Source organism: Mesoplodon densirostris, chromosome 9 (assembly GCF_025265405.1).
Source record: "Mesoplodon densirostris isolate mMesDen1 chromosome 9, mMesDen1 primary haplotype, whole genome shotgun sequence".
Classification (NCBI taxonomy): Eukaryota; Metazoa; Chordata; class Mammalia; order Artiodactyla; family Ziphiidae; genus Mesoplodon; species Mesoplodon densirostris.
Genome location: NC_082669.1, coordinates 76,400,592 through 76,428,519, shown reverse-complemented (window position 1 = coordinate 76,428,519; position 27,928 = coordinate 76,400,592). Strand labels below are relative to the sequence as shown.

Below are 27,928 nucleotides of genomic sequence, written 5' to 3'. Positions count from 1 at the left end.
TTCAATCATACCTCCAGGGTGTCCGAGTTCGACATGAATATTTAACATTTTCAGGATTTTCTGTCATGAAAATAGTCATAAATCTCTTTTTCACTGTCAGTATTGAAAAAAAATTCCCTCATTTTTCTGGTTCTAAATCCGCCTCCTCCTCTTATCCCTATTTGTTATAGGCAGATATTCTTATTTAGTACCAAATTTCTTTCTTTTAAGTTGTTTGTGAAGTTTTTCTTTTGAATCTGACTTTGGTGAAGGTTGCTTCTATTTCCTCTTGAGATTCTTATGCTTTTTTCACATCTTTATTCACTACATCATATTTTCTTTCTCATCATAACTACTCTTCCTTGATCTCTTGGATTGTGTTTGTTTGGTTTGTTTCTTGTTTCCACATCGGTCTTTCTGTCTCTCAGCAAGTCCCATTTGGGTTTTTCTTGAAACAAGTGCTTTGAAGTAGAAAACCCCTCCTGGCTTCTCTCTTGGCCGTTCTAGTCTCTCAGCCCCACTGAGCACCAGGAGACCAGCCCTGCCAGGTTCCCCTGCCCCGGGCACATCCTGCTCGCACGTGCCTTGTCAGTTTTTACTGCTTTCATTGGCCTCCAGACACCACTGTCTCTCTGATCCCTTTGGAGACCAGTGAAGCTGGACACCATGTTCAGGACCTTCTGCCCAGGAAGGATGAGGGAAGGATTTATTCCCTCACGAGGTGAAGAGGTTCCCTGAGGACCCTGCTAGACTCAGGGCCCACGTGTTGTCAGTTCAGGGAAAGGAGGAAATTGAAGAGCCGGGCCAGAGTCTAGGATGGAAGATGATCATGGAGTCCAGGAACTGGCCCTCTCAGGTCCAAAGGCTCACTAGATGGTCTGACAATTGACTGGCTTTGTCATCACTGTGCAGGGACCTTCTAGTCATGCCAGGTTTGGGCCACATTGTCAAGAAGACCTTCATTGCCAAGTGGAATTTGTTGCTAGGCAGAGTGCTATATGCTGGGGGCACGAATATGAATAAAGTGGGTTCCCAGCCCTCAAGAATCTCCCACTTTAATGGGAGGAGGCAGAAAATCTTTCAGCCAGTATTTACCAAGTGCCTGCTGTGTGCCTGCCCTGTTTCAGATGCTGGCACTATGTTAGGGCCAAACTCGCACACTCTCTTGTTCTTCTGGAATTTACAGTCTAGTGGGGGCAAAGACAGATAGCTAGCCTGAGAACTGAAGGATAAGTAGGAGTTTGTAAGTCAAGGGCATTGGGAAGGGAGAAATAATTAGAATACACTGTAATAAATGCCATTTAGAGGCCTAGTGGGAGGGCCTGGGAGCCTGCAACTTGGGTGACCAAGAGGCAATGTGTGTAAGAATTCAGCGTTTACAGTAGAACACTTTCGTGTGAGAGGCTGTTCTCTATTAAGGCAACTAATTTTCCTTTTCTGTTTGGAAAGGTGATATGCTTGATCTTTTGAAATGGAGAACCCACCCAGACAAGATCACAGGCTGTCTCTCTAAATTAAAAGAAATTGATGGCTCAGAGATAGTAAAGGTATATACTATTTTGTTATCCCTCTCTGAGAATTTCATGGGATAAAGAATATTTAGAGGGGAAGGACAGAGGATATTTTATTTATGCTTTTACTTCTTTATCCAACAGTTTCTGCAAGATACACTGGATACCTTGTTTGGAATTTTAGATGAAAATTCCCAAAAATATGGGTCTAAAGTGTTTGATTCTTTGGTGAGTTTAAATTCACTTTAATTATATCTTAATTTTGTCTCTTAATCTTGACTTTCCTAAGGCTGTTTATAAATGTGCACATAATAGCATGAGCTTTCTTGAAAAGAAACCTTCCCCCTCCCCTCTACCAAAAAAAAAAAATCTTGGTTTGTGTTCAGTTTTATAAAGCTCCATTTTTTTTTTTAGGTTCACATAATAAATTTGCTGCAAGATAGCAAATTTCATCATTTTAAACCTGTAATGGACACTTATATTGAGAGTCATTTTGCTGGGGCACTTGCATACAGGTAAGGCCCTTTATCTTGTAATTGGTATAGAAGCAGTTTCTTTTGAGCTTTTTAAAGCAGAACCAACTATATAGGAAAATTTAAAAGGGAGTATAGGAAGAAATGAAGCACAACCACTGAAGTGTCTCTTGAGACAGTTTCTTCCTTTCTCACACACCTTCTTTTAATGGCTGGAACTTATTTTGATTAAAAGGGGGAAAAAAAAGAACTTCCTGAATTCTATTCCTGAAACCTAAAATACAAGGTATTTTCTTCTTGTCTCTGTTTCACTTGATATTCTTTAGTCTAAAATATCTGGTTATTTCACTTTGGCTGTCAAGAGCCCCATTTAATCACCACACTCCTTGATGATTCTAGATGTCTTTAAGAAAGAAATATGATGGGAAAACAATCTTTGCCATCATACCATTTTAAAGTCATTTGTTCATTCATCTGTTAATATTTACTGAGTGCCTACTGCATACCAGGCACTATGCTTTGTGCTGATCATATGAAGACCTGGTCCCTGGCTGCAAGCAGTTCAGTCATTGGACTCTACCCTTTGTTACCAGCTGCCATTTTAACTGCTGGTCCTTTCCTGTCAGCTCAAATTATGCAAGCAAGGCTAAAAGTAAATGAATAATGACATGCTTTAGCTGGTTCCTGCCTCCACGTACCCCAGGCGATAGTTGCCAGAAGGTGACAATGTCCCTCTTTCTGTCCTATCGTGACATCTTCCCGGTTTGGGACCTTGCTTAAATACAGCCCTGAAATGTACCCCAAAGTTCTATCTCCCCATTACACTGTTGTCATTGCTATTCTGCCGAAGTTTTTACCTTATACTTTAAGCACCTATGGGTATGTACATGCACAATCATCTATTCCCAGAGGTGTGTTTAAAGAGCATGGAATCAGGGTTTTCCCAATCTATGTACTGTATAAAAGATAATAGGTAATCAATTAAGCATTTGATCCTGTTCCTTTGGTTATTCCCCACCATGGCCTGGTAAGATTGATGCCTCTGACGTTTAAATGAATGGAGTCATTTTTGCAAGACTTGACCCTCTGCCAACATGAGTTTTTCAGAGGGTGAATGTAACAACAGGGATAGTTTTGAATTGTTGGCCCGACTTTGCCCCTTGGCCTAACAATTTGGGCTCTGGCGTGAGGTGGTCACCACCTCCGACTGAGACTGTCATTGGAAGGTAGAGAACGAGGGTGTAATTTCTAAATTTCAGGTTGGCCAGGAAGGCAGCTAATAAGTCCTAATAAGGCAAATAAGGCCCGTGGAATTGTCTTGAGCTGTGGGTGGCCAGAAACTCACCGACAGATCATCTTCAAAATAGCACTCCCAGCAGCATCTACCTACTAGCACATTCATGGATTCTCTCCCGACAGAAAAGAGGAGCATTTTTAAAAATTGCTCTGTTACCTAGAAACCAAGAACTGACCAGTGTTAACGGTCACACAACTGCAATCTTGAGAATTTGGGGGGGTGGAGGTTAATTCAATTTTTGTTTCTTAAAACAATGAGACTTGGGTTTTCTGGAAATTACTAAGGCATACTTTGACGGTAAGCCTCATTCTTCCCACAGGTCAGAGAATTGGCTTGATAACTCCATGGGGGTGTGCTTAGAAATGGGGAGGTATTACCTTCATCCCTCCCCACACCCCCTTTTGCCTCCAGCCGAATATTTCATCCAACTGTTTACGTAGTCGCTGGGGAGGGAATCCCAATTAGCAGTTGTCCGAGATTGACCATGACAGTCATATTCAGGCACTCCCTTGGCCAGAGTCCTTTTCTCAGATATTTGTGTTCACCCATTGGAAGCACTGCCAGAAACAGCAGGGCCGATGGAATATGTCCAGATTGAAAGGAATCTCACTGGGAGGAAGTGTTGTTTCTCTCTTCAGCTTCAAAAAAGGGGTAGTGATGTTGATATGCAGACTTTGTAGAATTATTATGTTATGGCAGTTGGACAGAAAAACGTGAGAACTGTTGGGAAATGAAGCCTCCTCATGATAAACATAAGCATTTGATTTGTTGGCATTTAATTGAGAATGAGAGCAATTCTACCTTCTGCATGTCTCCTTGTATTTTAGAGATCTCATCAAAGTGCTCAAGTGGTATGTGGACAGGATCACAGAAGCGGAGAGACAAGAGCACATCCAGGAGGTGTTGAAGGTAATGACACGCTGTCAATAACAGATCACAGTCTAACAGTGCTGTTGCGTGGTGATGCCTAAACGAATTGGTTTCCTCTACACAGACAGTAATTGGTGATGATGTATTACTGACATTCCAATTCAAGGATCTTAATCAGTTTATGGCTACTCCAGAGCTGATGAAATTTGAAAGGGACTTTGCCAGCCTTGCCCACTGGAATCTGCCTGGCATTGAATCCTTACTCCTCTGGGCTCTGAACACTTGAAGTGTAGGATTGGCAGGAGGAAGGGTTGAAAAGAAAAGAAGACCACACATGGGCAGTTAAGCTTAGAAGTTCCTGGCTCTTGCTTCCACCACCCTGACAGAGACCATCTGAGGGCCATTTGTCTTAAGAGAGGATAATAGGATGGCTTAGCAGGGATCACAGTGAGGAAACCTGAGGTTTTACTGGGTCTCATGGTTTAACACTGCCCATATCTCTGGGCCCTACGTGCTCAGTATATATGGAGATGTTGATACCTTACCTGCAAACATGTTTATAAAGAATATAGATTCTTAAAAGGATTGTCCAGTAACAGCTCTGGCAGTCTTTTGATTTCTATAATTGAGTATACCCTATTTGACGTCAGTAGATAAAAGTAAACAGGTGTACATTTTAAAAAAACAAGCACTTTACTCATTATAAATTTGTCATTTTGGGCCAATTGAAGGTAAAATGCAGGTGGCAAGAGTACCTATCAGCAAAGCAAAATAATTTTTGAAAAACAGACCACTGTCTCTTTGTTGACTAAATTTAAAAAATCATCTTAGGATCAGAAACATTTAATGTTCATACCTCTCAAGAATTACATAGAATTTAAAAATTATCTATACTTTTTCTCTCATTAGGCATCAGAGAAAAATGGCTCTTTCCCTACGAGTAAATACTGTTCAAAAATCTCACGGGGCCTTAGTATTTAAGTCAATATTTTAAAAGTCTAATGTTGTGCTATGGTTTTTGTGCTGTGTCATCGTCAAATAAATACCTTTGGTTTCCTTTGAAACTAATGTTTTAAAACTTTTGTTTTAAGGCCCAAGAATATATTTTTAAGTATATCGTTCAGTCTCGAAGGCTGTTTTCCCTCGCCACCGGGGGCCAGAATGAAGAAGAATTTCGCCGCTGCATTCAGGAGCTCCTCATGTCAGTCCGTTTTTTTCTTTCACAAGAAAGCAAAGGGTCTGGAGCGTTATCTCAATCACAGGTAATTTTTTTTTCGTCTCTGCTGAATAGAGGAAAAATGAGTCCAATTTATTTATTTTTACACAGCCGCATAAGTGAATATTTTCTCCATCAGCAATCTGTAGCTCCGGCTTATATTTGTAGCTTAACTGACTTTGAATAGACTTTTAAAAAGTCCCTCAGCTTTCGAACGCCAGCAGAGCAGAAGTTAGGTTGCCTTTCCTCAGACTGTTCTCGCTCTGAATGCAGAGCCTGTTGGTTTGCACCAACCTCCATTCCAGTTTGTAGAACACATACTGATAGAGACACCCTGTCACTGTCAGCCAAGGGGAAGGAATTTCGCTCTAGCCAATCTGCTGCAGTTGTTTTCCCCAGGCCTTGTGCTGCTTTTTTTTTTAATTCCCCAACCAGGGATGGAACCCAAGCCCGGGGAAGTGAGAGTGCCGAGTCCTAACCACTGGACCACCAGAGAACTCCCTTGTGCTGCATTTTAATCTGTGGACTTGAGACTCATTATATTGGTCTCAGCTAAATTGCGTGTTGTTTTGTTTTATTTAACTTGACGCTAATTGTCCTGGGATTGATCTGCTATGACCAGTGCTGAGCAGTTGCTGCCAAATTCTATGACCAGGAGTAGCTCCCCATGTTTTGTTTAAGAACAGGATCTGTACACTTTCCAAATAGCATGGCCTTGAACATGTGCCAAGAGATAATTCTGAATATCTTTCTCTATACTTTCTTAATCCTTCTTGTACACATTTAATTCTAATAACTTGGTTTAATAACTTGTCAGATGGAGGAGCAACCTCTTTACTACCATTCCCTGGAGACTTGAGACTTATAATCACTGAGAGTTGGGGTATAAAATGGGAGATTAGGAGACAAAACTAGATCCCTAAGAGTATTGTAATTTGGTGTCATTTGACATTTGGAAGGCGTTATATATAATGGCAAAACACTAGAAATGTACCCCCCCCAATAATAGAGCCATGGTTTTCTGACTGTTTGGGGGCTATTCTTGTTACTTTCTTCTTTGCAGAGGTGGACTCATCTTCCATCTGGTTAAGGATACAGGCTCTGTTAATGTCATTTTGGCTTCTCTTGTCAATGGTACAATCACTGCACGTTAGGAAACTTGCCAGAAGCCTCAGTGTCAAGTTGCCCACTAGCCAGACCCTACTTATCAGCCATTGATATTTGAAAAGGATACTCTAACAGGTTAACATATATTCCTTTAGATCAAAGTTCTCAGAAGTTCACTACTTTTACAAAAGCTATTGAAAAGTTGAGTTTTCATTTTGAGATTTTTCTGAAACAAAACAAAACAAAACAAGCCTTTATCAGTTACAGAGATAAAACTTACTTAATCCATAACTGAAAAATATTCTCTTACTCTTAAGAGTAACTTTAAGTCATGGTTTCTTAATGAGATGCCTTTGTAGGGACTCAAGAGATTTTTCTCTTCTTTAAAGTTGGAGAAATATTCTTTTACCTTAGTTTTGTTTCCACCGAACCCTAGCAGTCACCCTGAGATGATTTCAGCTGCTGAGGTACAACCACAATATAGAGCAGCCTCCTTTTCTTTGTTTAACATACTGAACTCCAACTGCTCTTGATTCTCTAAGTTCTACCCCTCCATCAAGATAGTAAAACAGGGCTTCCCTGTTGGCACAGTGGTTGAGAGTCCTCCTGCTGATGCAGGGGACACGGGTTCGTGCCCCGGTCCGGGGAGATCCCACATGCCGCAGAGCGGCTGGGCCCGTGAGCCATGGCCACTGAGCCTGTGCGTCCGGAGCCTGTGCTCCGCAACGGGAGAGGCCACAACAGTGAGAGGCCCGGGTACCGCAAAAAAAAAAAAAAGATAGTAAAACAACTTCTGCACCTTCAAAGAATCATATTTGATTCTTCTTTTTTGGCCCTTAGCTTTTTATCAAGAGATGATATATAAAATGTGTAATGGTTTCTAAATATCTTCGTAAACTCTACTGAAGTCATTCTCTATTATTTTATGCAGTATCCTATACTTGTAAATTTTGAAATGATAATTTTATTTACTTTGATGCTAAGAGAAAATTTATACAAAATAATGAAGCGGTTAGTTTTCTTCATTAAGCAATGAGGACTTTGTTCCTTTATGTTTGGGGAGAATGCTAAACACCTCTTCCCATTCCAAGTCCCCCTTTGACCCCACACCTTCTTAGCTCTCTCTTCCAAGAAGGAAGGTGTCACTAATCTGATTGATCCAATAGTTAGGTTTCTGTTGCTGCATAACAAATGACCGCCATGGCTTTAGATAACACCCATTTATTAGCTCAAGTTCTATAGGTTGGAAGGCTTGGTCAGGTCTTGGTCCTACAGCCAAAATCAAGGTGTTGGCTTTGATGGCTTATCTGGAGGCTCTGGGGAGGAATTCACTGTCTAGATCTTTCAGGCTTTTGACAGGCATCAGTTTCCTTGTGAGTGAGATTCCCATTTCCATGCTGGCTGTCAGCCAGGGGTGGGAGGAGGAACTGGGTGCTCTCAGCTCCTAGAGGCCACTTGCATTCCTTGGTGTGTGGCCCCTCCATCCTCGAAGCCAGGCACAGTTTGTCAAATCCTTCTCATGCTTCAAATCTCTGAGTTCCCCCACCACAAGCCAGAGAAAACTTCTGCGTGGGAACAGCATCATGGGACAAAGTTCATGGAGATCATCTTAGAACTCTGCCTACCATGTCCACAGCCATGGTTATCCACTGGTCCTTAAAGATTCTTGCCTGAAAGACAGAAACCCAGTATCCTTGCTCCATTTTGCATTTTTTCCATGTGGGCTACAACTCAGAGCAAATGCCATCTCCTGGAGGTAGAATAGCGGTCCCAGCAATCCTTCAGGTTGGATCAGTGGATGGCTGCTCTATAGATCTGACCATCCTGGTACTAGCAGGTTCATTTAGTACTCCTGGCCTAAGCCCAGCCTGTTAATGACTCTGTCCTTAGGAGCCCTGCCCTGGGCAGGACTGAAGGCTAAGTCAGCTATATACAGTGGATCTTGGTTTCCCATTCCAAGGACAGGTCTCCACCTTGGAAACCCCAAGGAAAGAGGAATGGCAGAAGGAGTTGAGGCCCAAGACCCTGCCCCAAGTTCCTATTAATTATCTTTCTCTATTTGCCTTGGCTACCAAGAAGGTCAAAACAAAATCATGTTTTTATTTTTATTTTCAGTAAAAATCTTTAGCTTAGATACCTATTACAACTGTCTTTCTGCCCTCATCACAACTTCCTTGTTCCTTTATCCTTTTTAATAATTGTATCTTACACTGCAAGCACATTCAAATACCTTTTTGAAATAAAGAGGTATAAATAAAGAATTGATGGATAAATTAAGGGATTCCTGAGAAAAGTCAGCTTAGGTGACTTTAGTGACCAGAAAGCTGGGCTCATTTTATTTTAATTTTTTTTAATTTCATCTGTATGACTCAGCTCTTTGCAGAGTGAAATGAAGGCTATATAAATATTGTCTTTACCAGGGAATATCAGGTTATTAATTTTAAGTACATTCAAGAAAATCTATAATTTTAAAGAGTCAAGGGGACGGGCTTCCCTGGTGGCGCAGTGGTTGAGAATCTGCCTGCTAATGCAGGGGACACGGGTTCGAGCCCTGGTCTGGGAGGATCCCACATGCCGCGGAGCAACTAGGCCCGTGAGCCACAACTACTGAGCCTGCGCGTCTGGAGCCTGTGCTCCGCAACAAGAGAGGCCGCGCTAGTGAGAGGCCCACACACCGCGATGAAGAGTGGCCCCCGCTTGCCACAACTAGAGATAGCCCCTGCATAGAAACTAAGACCCAACACAGCAAAAATAAATTAATTAATTAATAAACTCCTACCCCCAACATCTAAAAAAAAAAAATGAGTCAAGGGGAAAACATAGCTGTTGACCTCAGCACCTTAAGCATTCTGATGGTTCTGGCATCAAAAACAGGTCTTGGCTCTTCTACAATTTCTGCTGCTGCTATACAGGTAAATACAAAACTCCAAGAATTTGAATTTGATTCTGTGTTTGAATCATCAGCAGTTGTAGACTTGACCTACCTTCCCTGGTGTCAGATCTCAATGGTAAACCCACCAGCCCTTGAATCTCATATTACAAAATGTGCCTCTTCCTTCACCAAGTGTTTGAGGCTGATCGACTTTTCCTTCCACTGCCCTCCTTTTGTGGAATTTTAAAAGGCTGAGTTTGTTTCGATGTACAATCCTAGCACAGTTTTTATTTATTTTTTTTAATTTTTATTTTTTATTTTTTTCAGAGACAATCATTGCTTTATTTGACAATTCTGAATTCCTGGTACATCACAAATGCAATGAATTTGTTTAAAAATTGATTATTCAATATTTTTAAAATATTTATACTATAAAGTGGGGTTAAGTGTATTTTATTTGTTTTCTTTATCTTTTTAACATCTTTATTGGAGTATAATTGCTTTACATTGTTGTGTGAGTTGCTGCTGTATAACAAAGTAAATCAGCTATATGTATACATATATCCCCATATCCCCTCCCTCTTTCATCTCCCTCCCACCCTCCCTATCCCACCCCTCTAGGTGGTCACAGAGCACCAAGCTGATCTCCCGGTGCTATGCGACAGCTTCCCACTAGCTATCTATTTTACATTTGGTAGTATATATATGTCCATGTCACTCTCTCACTTCGTCCCAGCTTACCCTTCCCTCTCCCCATGTCCACAAGTCCATTCTCTACGTCTGCATCTTTTTTTTTTTTTTTCTGCGGTACGCGGGCCTCTCCCTGCTGCGGCCTCTCCCGTTGCGGAGCACAGGCTCCGGACGCTCAGGCTCAGCGGCCATGGCCCATGGGCCCAGCCGCTCCACGGCATGCGGAATCCTCCCGGACCAGAGCACGAACCCGCGTCCCCTGCATCGGCAGGCGGACTCTCAACCACTGCGCCACCAGGGAAGCCCTACGTCTGCATCTTTATTCCTGTCCTGCCCCTAGGTTCTTCAGAACCATTTTTTTTTTCTTTTAGACTCCATATACATGTGTTAGCATACAGTATTTGTTTTTCTCTTCCTGACTTACTTCACTCTATGACAGACTCTAGGTCCATACACCTCACTACAAATAACTCAATTTCGTTTATTTTTATGGCTGAGTAATATTCCATTGTATAAATGTGCCACATCTTCTTTATCTATTCATCTGTCGATGGACACTTAGGTTGCTTCCATGTCCTGGCTATTGTAAATAGTGCTGAAATGAACATTGTGGTACATGGCTCTTTTTGAATTATGGTTTTCTCAGGGTATATGCCCAGTAGTGGGATTGCTGGGTCATATGGTAGCTCTATTTTTAGTTTTCTAAGGAACCTCCATACTGTTCTCCATAGTGGTTGTATCAATTTACATTCCCACCAACAGAGCAAGAGGGTTCCCTTTTCACCACACCCTCTCCAGCATTTATTGTTGGTAGATTTTTTGATGGTGGCCATTCTGACTGGTGTAAGGTGATACATCATTTTAGTTTTGATTTGCAATTCTCTAATGATTAGTGATGTTGAGCATCCTTTCACGTGTTTGTTGTCAATCTGTATATCTTCTTTAGAGCAATGTCTGTTTAGGTCTTCTGCCCACTTATGAATTGGGTTGTTTGTTTATTTGATATTGAGCTGCATGAGCTGCTTGTATATTTTGGAGACTAATACTTGGTCAGCTGCTTCGTTTGCAAATATTTTCTCCCATTCTGAGGGTGGTCTTTTCGTCTTGTTTATGATTTCCATTGCTGTGCAAAAGCTTTGAAGTTTCATTAGGTCCCATTTGTTTATTTTTGTTTTTATTTCCATTTCTCTGGGAGGTAGGTCAAAAAGGATCTTGCTGTGATTTATGTCATAGAGTGTTCTGCCTATATTTTCCTCTAAGAATTTTATATATAGTGTATGACCTTACATTTAGGTCTTTAATCCATTTTGAGTTTATTATTGTGTATGGTGTTAGGGAGTGTTCTAATTTCATTCTTTTACATGTAGCTCTCCAATTTTCCCAGCACCACTTATTGAAGAGGCTGTCTTTTCTCCATTGTATATTCTTGCTTCCTTTATCAAAGATAAGGTGTCTATATGTGTGTGGGTTTATCTCTGGTCTTTCTATCCTATTCCACTGATCTGTATTGCTGTTTTTGGGCAAGCACTATATGTCTTGATTACTGTAGCTTTGTAGTATAGTCTGAAGTCAGGGCGCTTGATTCCTCCAGCTCCGTTTTTCTTTCTCAAGATCGCTTTGGCTCTTCAGGGTCTTTTGTGTTTCCATACAAATTGTGAAGTTTTCTGTTCTAGTTCTGTGAAAAATGCCATTGGTAGTTTGACAGGTTTATATTGAATCTGTAGATTGCTTTGGGTAGTAGAGTCATTTTCGCAGTGTTGATTCTTCCTATCCAAGAACATGGTATATCTCTCCATCTGTTTGTATCATCTTTAATTTCTTTCATCAGTGTCTTATAGTTTTCTGCATACAGGTCTTTTGTCTCCTTAGGTAGGTTTATTCCTAGGTATTTTATTCTTTTGTTGCAGTGGTAAATGGGAGTGTTTCCTTAATTTCTCTTTCAGATTTTTCATCATTAGTGTATAGAAGTGCAAGAGATTGTTGTGCATTTATTTTGTATCCTGCTACTTTACCAAATTCATTGATTAGCTCTAGTAGTTTTCTGGTAGCATCTTTAGGATTCTCTATGTATAGTATCATGTCATCTGCAAACAGTGACAGTTTTACGTCTTCTTTTCCGATTTGGATTCCTTTTATTTCTTTTCTTCTCTGATTGCTGTGGTTAAAACTTCCAAAAGTATGTTGAATAATAGTGGTGAGAGTCGGCAACCTTGTCTTGTTCCTGATCTTAGTGGAAATGGTTTCAGTTTTTCACCATTGAGAATGATGTTGGCTGTGGGTTTGTCATATATGGCCTTTATTTTGTTGAGATAAGTTCCTTCCATGCCTACTTTATGGATAGTTTTTATCATACATGGGTATTGAATTTTGTCAAAAGCTTTTTCTGCATCTATTGAGATGATCCTATGGTTTTTATCCTTCAATTTAAGATGGTGTATCACGTTGGTTGATTTGCGTATATTGAAGAATCCTTGCATTCCTGGGATAAACCCCATTTGATGATGGTGTGTGATCCTTTTAATGTGCTGTTGGATTCTGTTTGCTAGTATTTTGTTGAGGATTTTTGCATCTCTGTTCATCAGTGATATTGGCCTGTAGTTTTCTTTTTTTGTGACATCTTTGTCTGGTTTTGGTATCAGGGTGATGGTGGCCTCATGGAATGAGTTTGGGAGTGTTCCTCCCTCTGCTATATTTTGGAAGAGTTTGAGAAGGATAGGTGTTAGCTCTTCTCTAAATGTTTGTTAGTATTCGCCTGTGAATCCATCAGGTCCGGGGCTTTTGTTTGTTGGAAGATTTTTAATCACAGTTTCAGCTTCAGTGCTTGTGATTGGTCTGTTTATATTTTCTATTTCTTCCTGGTTCAGTCTCCAAAGGTTGTGCATTTCTAAGAATTTGTCCATTTCTTCCAGGTTGTCCATTTTATTGGCATATAATTGCTTGTAGTAATCTTTCATGATCCTTTGTATTTCTGCAGTGTCAGTTGTTACTTCTGCTTTTTCATTTCTAATTCTATTGATTTGAGTCTTCTCCCTTTTTTCTTCAGGGGTCTGACTAATGGTTTAGCAATTTTGTTTATCTTCTCAAAGAACCAGCTTTAATTTTATTGATGTTTGCTATAGTTACCTTCATTTCCTTTCCATTTATTCCTGATCTCGTCTTTATGATGTCTTTCCTTCTGCTAACTTTGGGTATTTGCACCTAATTGCTTTAGGTGTAAGGTTAGGTTGTTTATTTGAGATGTTTCTTGAGGTAGGATTGTATTACTATGAACTTCCCTCTTATAACTGCTTTAGCTGCATCCCATATGTTTGGGCTGTCGTGTTTTCATAGTCATTTGTTTCTAGGTATTTTTAAATTTCCTCTTTGATTTCTTCTGTGATCTCTTGGTTATTTAGTAGTGTATTGTTTAGCCTCCATCTGTTTGTATCCTTTACAGTTTCTTTTCCTGTAATTGATATCTAGTCTCATAGCATTGTGGTCAGAAAAGATACTTGATATGATTTCAATTTTCTTAAATTTACCAAGGCTTGATTTGTGACCCAACATATTATCTATCCTGGAGAATGTTCCATGAAAACTTGAGAAGAAAGTGTATTCTGTTGTTTTTGGATGGAATATCCTATGTATATCAATTAAATCCATCTTGTTTAATGTATCATTTCAAGCTTGTATTTCCTTCTTTATTTTCACTTTGGTTGATCTGTCCATTGGTGGAAGTGGGGTGTTAAAGTCCCATACTATTATTGTGTTACTTTCGATTTTCTCTTTTATGACTGTTAGCATTTGCCTTATGTATTGAGGTGCCCCTATGTTGGGTACATAAATATTTACAGTTGTTATATTTTCTTCTTGGATTGATTCTATTTTAAAGTCTATTTTGTCTGATATGAGAATTGCTACTCCAGCTTTCTTTTGATTTCCATTTGCACAGAATATCTTTTTCCATCCCCTCACTTTCAGTCTGTATGTGTCCCTAGGACTGAAGTGGGTCTCTTATAGACAGCATATGTATGGGTGTTGTTTTTGTATCCATTCACCCAGTAGATATCTTTTGGTTGGAGCATTTAATCCATTTACATTTAATGTAATTATCGATATGTATGTTCCTATTACCATTTTCGCAATTGTTTTGGGTTTGTTATTATAGGTCTTTTCCTTCTCTTGTGTTTCCTGCCTAGAGAAGTTCCTTTAACATTTATTGTAAAGCTGGTTTGGTGGTGCTGAATTCTCTTAGCTTTTGCTCATCTGTAACGATTTTAATTTCTCTGTCAAGTCTGAATGAGATCCTTGCTGGGTAGAGTAATCTTGGTTGTAGGTTTTTCCCTTTCATCACTTTAAATACGCCCTGCCACTCCCTTCTGGTTGCAGAGTTTCTGCTGAAAGATCAGCTGTTAACCTTATGGAGATACCCTTGTATGTTATTTGTTGTTTTTCCCTTGCTGCTTTCAATATTTTTTCTTTGTATTTAATTTTTGATAGTTTGATTAGTATGTGTCTTGGCGTGTTTCTCTTTGGATTTATCCTGTATGGGAGTCTGCACTTCTTGGACTTGATTGACTATTTCCTTTCCCATATTAGGGAAGTTTTCAACTATAATCTCTTCAGATATTTTCTCTGTCCCTTTCTTTTTCTCTTCTTCTTCTGTGACCCCTATTCGAATAGGGGTGCATTCGAATTCAAATTCAAATGTTGGTGCATTTAATGTTGTCCCAGAAGTCTCTGAGACCGTCCTCAATTCTTTTCATCCTTTTTTCTTTATTCTGCTTTATGGTAGTTATTCCTAGTATTTAATCTACCAGGTCACTTATTCGTTCTTCTGCCTCAGTTTTTCTGCTATTGATTCCTTCTAGAGAATTTTTAATTTCATTTCTTTTGTTGTTTATCATTGTTTGTTTGCTGTTTAGTTCTTCTAGGTGCTTGTTAAATGTTTCTTGTATTTTCTCCATTCTGTTTCCAAGATTCTGGATCATCTTTACTATCATTACTCTGAATTCTTTTTCAGGTAGACTGCCCATTTCCTCTTCATTTGTTTGGTCTGGTGGGTTTTTACCTTGGTCCTTCGTCTGCTGCATATTTCTCTGTCTTCTCATTTTGCTTAACTTACTGTGTTTGGGGTCTCCTTTTCGCAGGCTGCAGGTTTATAGTTCCCGTTGTTTTTGGTGTCTGCCCTCAGTGGATAAGCTTGGTTCAGTGGGTTGTCTAGGCTTCCTGGTAGAAGGGACTGGTGCCTGTGTTCTGGTGGATGAGGCTGGGTCTTGTCATTCTGTTGGGCAGGACTGCATTCGGTGATGTGTTTTGGGGTGTCTATGAACTTATTATGATGTTAGGCAGCCTCTCTGCTAATGGCTGGGGGTGCGTTCCTGTCTTGCTAGTTGTTTGGCATGGGCTGTCCAGCAGTGGAGCTTGCTGCTCGTTGAGTGGAGCTGGGTCTTAGCGTTGAGACAGACATCTCTGGGAGAGCTTTTGCCGATTGATATTATGTGGGGCTGGGAGATCTCTGGTGGTCCAATGTCCTGAACTCAGCTCTTCCACCTCAGAGGCTCAGGCCTGACACCCAGCCAGAGCGCCAAGACCCTGTCAGCCACACACCCAGGTACATGGGGAGTTTCTTGCCTTTTGGGAAGCCTGAGGTCTTCTGCCAGCTTTCAGTAGGTGTTCTTTAGTAGTTGTTCCACATGTAAGTGTATTTTTCATGTGTTTGTGGGGAGGAAAGTGGTCTCCTTGTCTTATTCCTCTGCCATCTGGAAGGTCTTCTCCTAGCCCAGTTTTTAAAGTATGCCCCTCAGGGTTTGATGTTAGCATATTTTTTCCCCTTAAAATATAATTATCAGGTTTCTTTACTTATATAAAGAATACAGACAGTTCTGGGTTTTCAGTATATCTTGAAGAAATTTAAGGGGTTGTTCTAGTGATCTTGTTGTTTTACAGGTGATGAAACTGAAACCTACAGGGTTAAAAAGATTTGTCCAAGGTCACAGAGCTTATTAGAAGCCAAACTAGTCCTACATATAATATAGGTCTTCTGATGCCTTCTGATGTCCTATGTTTTTTTTCTTTAATCATAAATTGAGTGCTTTAGAGAATTAATGTGTTTGGCTTCTTAAAAGTAAATGAGATTTAAATGAGCACTTCAGAAAGCGTCTCCAAAAAGAATGAAACATAAATAATTACAATCCAGGTCTTAGATGAGCATTCTTTCCATTTGATCATGCTGTATTCTGCTGATTCTCTGGGCATTTTGTCCATCATCTTTCTAATGTCAGTAGTTTTACAGAGCTTCCCAGTTTTTACTATGTTGTACCTTTGCATATTTTGAAAAATTGTTCTATTTTGGTACACTTTTTTTTTTCTAAATTTTGCCTTTTATCCTTTTTAGTCTTTTTAGTTTCAGTACCAGAAACATTTTACATCCATTTTTCTGCCATTCAAAAATATTTGTCACAATCTTAAACTCACTAACATTTTATAGCTGATTTCTCAGGTCATATCTGGGAATTGATTTAAATTTCATCTCTTTAAGGCTGTGTTTCTGAGCTCCTTCCCAGCTGTGTACTCGGAGCTGTTGAAGCTCTTTGATGTCCGGGAAGTGGCCAACTTGGTACAGGACACCCTGGGCAGTCTGCCGACCATTGTGCACGTGGATGACGCCCTGCAAGCAGTTAAACTGCAGTGCATCGGCAAAACCGTGGAAAGCCAGCTGTATACCAACCCAGGTAAGGTGCTGGGTCTCTTGGATGAAACAGTGTCTCTAGAAAGCCATTATTTACATTTTGTCATTATAGGTCAGCAGAAGCAATTAAAAAAGGAAACTAAAAACTACTTTCTCAAAAGCATTGTTTATTTGGATGGTAGAATAAGTTTATTAAATAGTCAGATACAAAAGTATGGCTCTTCAAACTTTATTTCTAGAAAGAATGAAAACTCTAATGATTAAATTATTAATTCTAATCATAACAAGTTGTAGTGTAGGGCATGCTTTTTTCCTTGCTCTAGATTTTTTTTTTAACATTCAACAAAATTTAACATTTTTCTTTCAGAGATGCTTACAGGGACCTGCTATGATCTTTGTTTATTTGTCTCTTTTGTCCTTAAAAGTTTTCCATCAATTTGTGTTCTGAAACTGGGTGAAAGTTTCAGTGTATTGTCATTTTTTATTTTATCCTAATAGTAAGTGACTAATTACTAAATTGATTTTGTCATAATATCTATTGTTAAATCCCATTGCCTCTTGTTTTCTTCTGTTTTTTTCTGAAAAAAATAATAAAATACCAGTCTCATTTTAAAGTTTAAGAAGTTTCTGTCATTATCACGGAATCAAAAACTTTTAGAAATTCTTCCAAGAATTATGTTTTCACCTGAATGCAGATATGTGTGTATAGTGCAGTATTTTTGAAATGGTGTTTAAAATATATTTAATAAACCTTTTTTTTACATTATTTTATCCTAAAACATTTTAAACATACAAACAAGAATAGAGCATAATATGAGTAAATCATTAACAAATCTCAGCAATATCAGATATTTGCTCTGGGTCTTTTAAGAGATTTGTCATTATAGAAATATTCAGGCCCTCTTGTATATATTCTCTTCCTTCACAGAAGTTTCCACTATCAGAGATTCCATTTCTACCTTCTATGCCTTTATTCTGTAGCTATAAAAACATATTTTTTTAACCTCTTGAAAATTTTTTCATCTTTTAGTCTTTATATGATGACATTATGTTGAATGTCATTAAGTAGAGTGCTTTTTCTGACTAATATTACACTTTTATATTTATCCATACTACTAGATATAGCTGTAGTTCTTTTTTACTCTTGTATAGTATTCCACTGAGTGTGTATATATATATAATGGTTAATTTATTTTTTCTCCTGTTGATAGACTGTTAGTATGTTTCTGATTTTTTTTTCTGAAATAAACAGTGCTTCAATCAACATGAAAGAAAGTTCAACCTTCTGATTTTTCCACATAAAAACACATCTCTTCCTGGAAAAAAGATGTTTCTCATGGTAGTTTTCAAACTCTATCCCTGAGAGCCCTAGAGGTTCTGCTTCAGTGGTTAGGGCTTCCTCCAGGGTTAAGAAAAGGTGGTGTGAAGTAGAAGGGGTTAAGGTCCAGACCAGGCATCCCAATTTGACTAGACTTTTAATTTTTTTTTACCAAACTGAGAAGAGTTCATTCCCCTCTCAGAAGAATAGTTGATTTTTACCATATTTCTCCCTCACAGACCAGATAATTCTTTGTTAGGTTAAAATCTGACACCAAAAGAGCAACACAGGTAATGAAAACTGTTTTCAAATATAAGGAAATTATCTGGGGCGATTGTGTTCATTATTTGCCCCTGGGAGATGTGTTCTGTCTGTGGGCTCAGTTTCTTATTGATTACTGATGCTCAGGAGGTGGTAGAGAAATCAGAACTTAGGAGAAACAAAAAGTAGCTGCTACAGGCCGGAAGAAAAGATACCAGCTCTCTGTGGGAGGTGATGAAATTATTCACAGGGGCCAGGATAGAGGGACTCTAGAGACCAAGGATGTGTGGACCCTGGAGGGTCTGTTCTTGTGATCTGAAGGAGAGGGTCAGAGCCAGTACTGGAATTTAGTGATGGTGACACTGGTGTGGAGGAGGAAGGGGAGGTGGGGGAACCTCCCTCTCATGATATGTGGGACAGTCACCATAGAGGATAAGTATGGGGAAGCATAAACTTTTGGGAAGCAAAGCAGCTCCCGATCAATGGAACACTTAGAAGCACGTGCAGATGCTAGTAAGAGGGTAGACTTCTGTCAGTGCCCCAGGAAGATAGAATTAGCTTGCTGTTTAGTGACTCACTACTGAGGAAAATAGACCGTCGTCGTGTATAAATGGCAGGGCGCATCTGGAAGGAGACCATCTTCATGGAGAAAAACAGCAGGCATTTCTGAGAGCCTTCCAAGGCTCAAACTACCCTCTATTTAAATCACATGGGACCCAGCATTAGTGTTAGCAAACCTAGAAAGTATTTCTAGTGACTGAAATTCTAAGTCAGAAACTGTGGACTTGGGGGATAGATGGAGCACATCTGTGTTGTCCGGTTGAAAGATGAGATACTGGAGGCAAAGATGTGCAATGCAAATCATTGGCTCTGTAGACCGTGTCAAAGAACCAGGTAGGAGGTCTTGGCTGGTGGTTAAGAGGAGAGTGTGAACCCTACAAGGGCCATGGCAAATCTCACAAAAATAAGCAGATTCTGTCTAATTGGAAGAAGAAGAGGGACAATATAAAACTGTAACTAAGGGCATTGTGTGGATGCAGAGAACCATAGTAAGAGAGGCTCTGGTAGAGAACAACAGGTAAAGGGATTAAGTCTACTACATTTGACCTCTACTTAAAAAAAAAAAAAAAAGTACACACACTTCTTAAAACAAGGAAAGGAGTTTTTAAAGGGAGTTTGGAATTTGGTTGCCCCAGTTTTCTCTTATTTCCCCCAAAATACCTATAACCAAATGACAGAGAATGGGTAAATATTACCTAGGAAGCATAACCAAAAAAAAAGAATAGCATCACCAACACCAGACTCATGTTTTACATATAGTTTTGGCCTCTTAGTTTCCTATTGATGCTACAACAACTACCACAAACTTAGTGGATTAATGTAACTCAAATTTCTTATGTTACATGTCTGTAGAGCAGAAGTCCAAAATGCTTCTCACTGGGCCAAAATCAGGGTGTCAACAGAGTGACATTCCTTTGTATAGTGTCTAGAGGATAATTTGTTTTCTTGCCTTTTACAGCTTCTAGAGGCCACCTGCATTCCTTGCTTTGTGGGCCCCTCCTTCATCTTTAAAGCCAGCAGTGTAGCGTCTTCACATCTCCCTCTGACTCTGTCTAGCTGCTTTCACTTGTAAGGACCCCTATGTTTACATGGTGTCCACCTGGATAATCTCCCTATCTCTACATCCTTAATTTAATCATTTCTGCAAAATCTCTTTCATCTAACATATTCTTTTCACATAACATATTCACAGGTTCTGAGAATTAAGATGTAGATACCTTTGGGGGCAACTGTTTATTCTGCCTACTACATATGGGTAAAACAAACAGTTCAGAAGCAGTGTGATGGCGTAGAAGGTCAAAAACACTCAGAAGTCTATGAATTTTATTTACTTATTGAAAGCAAAATAAATGGAACACGAAGTGCTGCAGTCATGCAAGTACACACATCTTGGCCAGATGGAAGTTACAAATGACACTTTTCTGCTTAAAATTATAAATCTGAACAGGGCAAAATAAAGTAGAGATAAGTATGTTACAGGGTATCAACTGGCTATGTATTCAGCTGAAGACAAAGTACATAATTCTTGACTGCCTTAATGACAGTTCCATTTCTCAGAGCATTGTGTATGGCAAAGATAATTGCTACTCTGAGCTGAATTCTGATCAGCAAAGATGAACTGGTTAGTGATAGAGTAGTGAGAAGAATCTGAGAAAGTGATCTCATTTTCTGGGGGTTCATATTAGCTAGAAAGGCATGTGGAGCACAATTGGCCCACACTTTAAGAAAATAAATTTCAAAACATTTTGGAGAACAAGACAGTAGATGTTACAAGCCCCTAGGAGAGAGAGAAAGTTCTGAAAGTTGGCTTTGTACTAGAATCCTATATTAGGGTTCTGCAGAGAAGCAGACCCAATAGTGTATGTTTGTGTGCATGTGTGTATGTGTGTGTAAGGAGATTTATTATAAGGAATTGCCCCATGTGCTTATGGAGGCTGAGAAGTTCCAAGGTCTGCAGTTGGCAAGCTGGAGATTCAAGAAAGCAGATGGTGTCATTCCAGTCTGAGTCCCAAGGCCTGAAAACCAGGAGAGGTGATTGTATAAATTCCAGTCTAAATCTGAAAGGAGGAGAAGATGGACTTCTTAGCTGAATGACAGGCAGAGAGAGTAAACCCTCCCTTACTCCACCTTTCCTTGTATTCAGGGCTTCAACGGATTAGGTGAGGCCCACCCACATTGGGGAGGACAATCTGCTTACTTTGTCTACCAAATCACATGTTATTCTCATCCAGAAACACTCACACAGACACACCCAAGATAATGTTTAACCAAATATCTGGGCTCTCATGGCACAGTCCAACTGGCATATAAAAGTAACCATCACAAATCCCAAGGAGAAAAAAAGTGGAGGAGACACACAAAGGAAGCAGCACGGCTGCAGAATATCTCTAGTTGAGCTTAGATTAGAAATTAATACATACAGAATACAAGGTCAGCACCACAGAAGGGGATGAAAAGAGCGATAGGAAGGTTCAAGCCATCTTGAGTTAAGGGCCAAGGGGCAGCCTCAGGGCTGGAGGCATTCCACAGCCAGGCAGGACTGAGTCAACCCCTTTGAGCTGCACCCTCAAGGTGAGAGTCTAGGGCATCTGGCCAGACCTGAAAGACTTAGCTCAGATTTGGAATTTAAGCAAGTTGTTATTTGATGTCTAAATCATGTGGGGTCCAGTCAGACATACTTAAGGTATAAAAGTTGAACAACTGACTTTTCCCTTTTTCCCCACAATTCTATTCTTCCTGTTTTTTGAAGGCCAGGAAAAGGTCTCAATGATGTTGGAGAAGACAGCTTTAGCAATGGCAAAAAGAGTAGATTTGAAGTATAGAGGTTGGGGCAGGGAAGTGTGGAGAGCGGGAGCAGAGGGATGGTTTGAGCAATGGGGGTGAGAGGGCAGGTGCTGAGTCTTCTCAGACAGCAAGGTCAGGCTCTGGGGGACTGTGGTTTTGCATCACATTTGCACTGGGCTCCATTGCTTGTCACTTGAATTGTTCAGCAGAGGTCTGTAGTCATTGCTGAGCTATTTGCTTGCTAAGAAAAAGTCATATACATTTCTACTTTGGGATAATTGAGCAGTTTATCAGGCAAACCTCAACGCAGATAATAGAGGTGAGGATAAGTGCACTGAGTGTGTAATGACGAGAAACATGACGGTGCTACTTTCTTTTCCTACAAAATAAAGAATCAGATTTCTTAGGGTAGGGATTTCTTAAGAAAGCATCCAAAAGTCATTTTTTTTTCCTTTTCACCAGAAACTTCTCGGTCCCTGTTAGCTCTTTTGTGGATTTGATACAAGGCTGCAATGAAAGTAAAGGAGAGAGGGAGGAAGGTGGACTATTAGACTATTTTTACAGTTTATTCTGGGAATGAATGCCTCCACCTCCCCATTCCACCTCCCATTTTAGGCCATAATATAAAGGAAGGATGTGTGATGGTTTATCTATTAATTTGACAACTTTAAGAACGAAATATTACTACAGTTGACGGGTGCCTGGTAGCTTTTATTTCTTAGAACTATAGTTAAAGCATAGTTGAGTATTGACTTCTCTGTCACTGCAAGTGATTAAATTTCTTTCACTTTTGAAAATGCCATTTGCTTAAAGCTTTTCTATTAGCCAGAGCTTGCGCTGTAGTAGATGGGCCTTATAAAGATGAGCAGAGTTGCATGAATAAGGGCTGCTCTTTTTCCCTAGAAGTAGAATGATAATGCAGGACCACTGGAAGAAGTGTAAAGACCTTCGTTTTTTTTAATGTAGATTTCATGTTGGTTAGCCAATATAAAAATAGTTTTGTTTTGTTTTTTTGAAAAATCCCCTGAGACCTCAAGAAAGCCTTTGTTAAAATATCTTTAGTGTTTTGCCCCCTCTAGTCTCAATTCCTTCATCCACTCCCTCCTTACTGCCCTTATCTGTGTTTTCCCCCAGGTCCCCTTGCTCAAAGTGGAAAAACTTAGGAGCGAAGGCCTTTCTGGGTGGCCTCCACCATCAGGGAGCTCTGAACGCACTTGCTGAGAGTTTCGTAGTTTTCATAGTTGTTCAGTCTCTATTCTTGGCTTTTATTAAAGATATGCACACAGGGCCTCCCTGGTGGCGCAGTGGTTGAGAGTCCGCCTGCCGATGCAGGGGATACGGGTTCGTGCCCCGATCTGGGAGGATCCCATATGCCGCGGAGCGGCTGGGCCCGTGAGCCATGGCCGCTGGGCCTGCGCATCCGGAGCCTGTGCTCCGCAACGGGAGAGGCCACAACAGTGAGAGGCCCGCATACCGCAAAAAAAGAAAAAAAAAAAAAAAAAAAAAAGATATGCACACATAAAAATTTTAAGGTGTATATATTAGTTAAAACCATGTTAAAGTGCAGGTTCTTAAAGAAGTACTTAGAAAAGGGCTTCTTTGGAAAAGAATTTCCACATCTTTCCCTAGAAGAGAAAAAGATAAAATTAGGAGTTTTAGGTAATGCGCCACTCTGAACATAGAACTTAAAATGAAAAATATGCATCACCAAAATCGTAGCCGACCCTAAGTTTTATCTGTGGCATTTGAAAATAAAGGTAAATGTCCATATTTTGGGCTACTCACCATCCAATTTCAACTTTGTTCTCTGACCTTATTTCTGATCTCTTCAATACTGATTGAATGAACAAGCACGTTTCTGGGGAAAGGGTGAACCCCTATCTTTTCATTTCTTATCTGTCACTCAATCACATATGCACAGATTTCCGGGGTGGCGGGGAGTGGAGCCGGGATGAGTGTCTTGTTTCCAGTGCCACAAGCAGCTGCCGTGGTTTGCATTGAAGTATGGTGTTAGGAATAGCTGCTTTCTCCTGGACACCCAGGGCGAGTGCCAGCACGTGGAGTCGCTGCACACTGGACTGTGATAATGTGATGTGCAACCTACTTACTTCCCATTTAAGCTGGGTTAAAATACGAACGCAGGGCTTCCCTGGTGGTGCAGTGGTTGAGAGTCCGCCTGCCGATGCAGGGGACACGGGTTCGTGCCCCGGTCCGGGAAGATCCCACATGCCGTGGAGCGGCTGGGCCCGTGAGCCATGGCCGCTGAGCCTGCGCGTCTGGAGCCTGTGCTCCGCAACAGGAGAGGCCACAACAGTGAGAGGCCCACATACTGCAAAAAAAAAAAAAAAAAAAAAAAAAAAAACCACGAACACAGAAATGTCAGGTCCATTTCAGTTGCCCGTCAGATCTAGTAGAACTCATGGTGTAGCTCATTCATTCATTCAACAAATGTTTATTGTGAGCAGACCCCATTCCAGGTATTGTTATAAGTAATGTAGCAAATTACAATACAGTCTATGTGGCAATACTTTCCACCTAGAGACCTCAGAGTCGTTCCTGAAGCCCTCTTCTCCCTTTGCCCTTCATCTCCACCTACCACCACCACTGCTCTTGGGCCTCCACAGCGTCTCCCATGCCCAGCCATTTCTCCCCTCCCCAGCTCCCACCTCTCCATACAAACTGCCACCTGCTCTGACCTGCCTCAGTGGTTTCTATACTTTTTCCCCATATCTCCCTTCTCCTGTCCATCTGTGTAGTCATAGTTCCCTTTCAGAAACTCATACCAGATGATGTCACTCCCACCCAGTTCCTTTATTCACATCCCAGTTGTTATATTCTGTTTCGAGGGCACACTCGAGGCCTTGTGATCTGGCCCGGCCCACCTGCCTGGTTCCATCTCCATATTTCTTCACTCTGCTTGGAACCCACTTTCTCCTCTTCCTTTCTGAGCCTAGTTGACCCCCATACACCCTTCAGGGCTCAGTTGAACTCTCATTTCTCCAGAAATCTTCTATCTGCCTCGCCCACCCCATTATTACTCTCATTCTTTGGCTTTTTACTTCTTGGATAACCTAACACATCTGTAATAACTAAAGAATTGGTGATTTAGTTGTTTAATGTCTGTCTCCTACCCTCATCCCAGAAGGAAAGCCTCAGAGAGCAGGGGCTATATTTATCTTGATGACAGTTCTATCTTAGCTTCTGTAACAGTGCCTGGTACATAATAGTTGCTTGATAAATGTTTCGTGAATACTAGGTACTGGATCATGGCTAGGGATCAGGATGGAGCAGCGATAGCTATTGAATAAATGATGTGCATTAAAGAAGGAAAGTTTTATTACAAAAGCAACTTTTGAGCTAAGGTTGAGCATGAACATGACAACAAAATAGTGTTCAGTGCTGGACTCCCAGACCACGAGCAGAGCACAGTTGACAAAAGTAAAAAGTACACCTGAGGACAGACCTCCTTGTGCTGGTAGCCCTGTGGCAGGCATTAAAAGAAATACGAGACTTCTAACCTCACTCCCAAAAGAAATCAAGAAATCACTGAGAGAAGACAGGTGCACACAGATAAAGGCACTTTCCCACTGATGGATACTTCGCATTCCTTAGGATTTTGCTTTAGATGCGGGGTGTGGGAGGGGATTGAATCCACTGGGTAAGAATCACACAGAGATCATCCTTAGCCCTGTATTTTGTTTTCTTCTGTGATCCTGACTTTGTCTGCATGGCATGTAGCCCCTAAGTCATCTGTGATCCTTTCCATTCTGATTGTTGTCTGTCCTCTAATGTCTGAAGGGCTTGTTTGCAGGTTTTGTTGCTATCTGTAACATTGGCAGTTCAATTCCTGGTGGCTTTGATGACAAAGACCTAACCCAGCTCTGATTTCAGGGTTTCCTGTGCGGCTGGTGCTTCCCTGCAGCCAGCAGCTCTGCTACATGCAAAGCTGTGCCACAGCTTGACCTCTTGCCCACCTGGTTTACCATCTTCCCATCCTGAGGTTGCCACAGAGCAGCTGCTTAGGTGTCCTTGCTGATGTCCAGCCCACGCTGGGATAGTTTGTGGAGAATGGCCAGCAACCCTGCATGCCACCACAGGACTCACAGACCTCACTCCCATGGGGACAGATGACTACAGGGATTGTTGTCTAAAGCTTTGTTGATAGAGGAGGCAAAGATGATGACTTTCCTCGAAATCAACCACAAGGAGGAAATTCGTCAGCATTTTTTAGCTGCTTCTCCTCCTTCCTAGCCCCACACCCACTGGAAATTGCTATCAGGAGCTGGCTTTATCCACTCAAGTGTGTACAGGCAAAACAAAAAGTAAGACACAAGGGGCTTCCCTGGTGGCGCAGTGGTTGAGAATCTGCCTGCCAATGCAGGGGACACGGCTTCGAGCCCTGGTCTGGGAAGATCCCACATGCCGCGGAGCAACTGGACCCGTAAGCCACAACTACTGAGCCTGCGTTTCTGGAACCTGTGCTCCACAGCAAGAGAGGCCACGATAATGAGAGGCCCGCACACAGCAATGAAGAGTGGCCCCCCAGCTCGCCGCAACTAGAGAAAGCCCTCGCACAGAAACGAAGACCCAACACAGCCAAAAATTTAAAAAATTTAAAAAAAAAAGAAAAAGTAAGACACAATACAGTGAGCTTTATATGAGATACATAATATGAGTGTTTTGACCCTTTCAAGGGTAGAACCTGTATAACAGATACTGTTGTCAAATGTTTAGGAAGTTAGTGTTTGTTCAGCTATGGGTTTTCTTTTTTCTTTTTTTAATTAATTAATTTGGGGGGTGGGCTGCGTTGGGTCTTCATTGCTGCACACAGACTTTCTCTAGTTGCAGCGAGCCGGGGCTACTCTTCAGTGTGGTGTGCTGGCTTCTCATTGCGGTGGCTTCTCTTGCTGTGGAGCACGGGCTCTAGGAACGCGGGCTCAGTAGTTGTGGCGCACGGGCTTAGTCGCACCGTGGCATGTGGGATCTTCCCAGACCAGGGCTCAAACCCTTGTCCCCTGCATTGGCACACGGATTCTTAACCACTGCTCCACCAGAGAAGTCCCTTCTTTTTCCTTTGAGCCTTCTTGATGAATCCAGGTATTTTCTTTTAAAGGTAAGCATTAGCATTTTAACCAGTCAGCTTGTTTGGCATTTACCCATCCATTCTATCCTGTGCATTGGCTGATATTGCCCTACTAATGGAGAAGCAGCAAATCTACACACCACACATGAATTATTTGTCTACCTTACTTACTTTTTTGGCAGTAGAGATTTTCTTAACAGTTGGCTGCAAATTGGATTTTTAGAAATCAAATCCCACTGGCTGCAAGAACATATCAGATAAGCTTTATCTTCCTTTCTAATTAAGCATCACTAGACAGTGACTCCTGTTATTTAAGCTTTCAGTTTCCTTTTCTTGGCTCTTTTTCTCAAGTAATTGATTTGTAAATAAGTATTTAAGTTCCCCGGTCACGCTTCCTGTTGAAAGGAAGCCTGCAATGAATTATTTTACAAGTTTGGGTTTTAATACTCCGTGTTCGTTTTCTTAAAGTGAAGTGTGCCTATGCCTTATGTGGTTTGTTTTGATGGTGAAACTAAGGCCATACCTCCTTGTGTTGGTAGTCTGGTGACAGGTGTTAAAAGAAATATGAGACTTCTAACCTCACTCCTAAAAGAAATAAAGACAGTAAGAGAAGTCAGGCAAACGCTGATGAAGGCACTTTCCGAATCGTGAATTCTTTGTTTGCATTTCTTATGATTTTCATTAGGATACAGGGTCATATACTTTTTCACCTATGGATATACCTTATTTTATTGTCTAGGAATCCAGTGCATTGTTAAACTGAGTGGGTGAAATTGGCCATCCTTGCCTTATTTTTGAGCTTAAGGAGAAAGCATTCATTCAGTCTTCTACTATTATTATGTTAGCTAATGGCAGGCATTTCATTAATGCCGTTTATCAATTTGAGAAAATTACCTTCTATTCTTATCTTCCTGACAGCTTTTATCATTAATGGATGCTGAATTTTGCATTTTTCCTACATCTTCTGCTAATATGGTGAATTACATTGATTGACTTTCAAATGTTAAATCAATTTGCATTCCCAGGATAAATCCTATTTAATCATTGTGTGTGTGTGTGTGTGTGTGTGTGTGTGTGTGTTATGTTAAAATTTTATGAGGATTTTTGCATCTGTGTTGATGAGAAATGTCAAATCTGTAGTTTTGTCTTGTAATGTCTTTGGCTAATTTCGGCATAGGTAGTGCTGGCCTCATAAAATGAGTTAGTTGTATCCCATGTTTATTCTATTTTCTGGGA

General features: G+C 40.7%; 1 protein-coding gene across 2 annotated transcripts in view; it reads left to right on the top strand.

Annotated features, from left to right (window-relative positions):
- DOCK4 (dedicator of cytokinesis 4) overlaps positions 1 to 27,928 on the top strand; it is a 498,051-nt gene that overhangs the window by 357,023 nt on the left and 113,100 nt on the right. For both annotated transcript variants that reach the window (XM_060108913.1, XM_060108912.1), the window contains exons 18-23: positions 1,429 to 1,526; positions 1,635 to 1,718; positions 1,905 to 2,005; positions 4,088 to 4,169; positions 5,222 to 5,392; positions 16,536 to 16,728. In XM_060108913.1, coding sequence (XP_059964896.1) covers positions 1,429 to 1,526; positions 1,635 to 1,718; positions 1,905 to 2,005; positions 4,088 to 4,169; positions 5,222 to 5,392; positions 16,536 to 16,728 — 729 coding nt within the window. The remainder of the gene's footprint in view (positions 1 to 1,428; positions 1,527 to 1,634; positions 1,719 to 1,904; positions 2,006 to 4,087; positions 4,170 to 5,221; positions 5,393 to 16,535; positions 16,729 to 27,928) is intronic.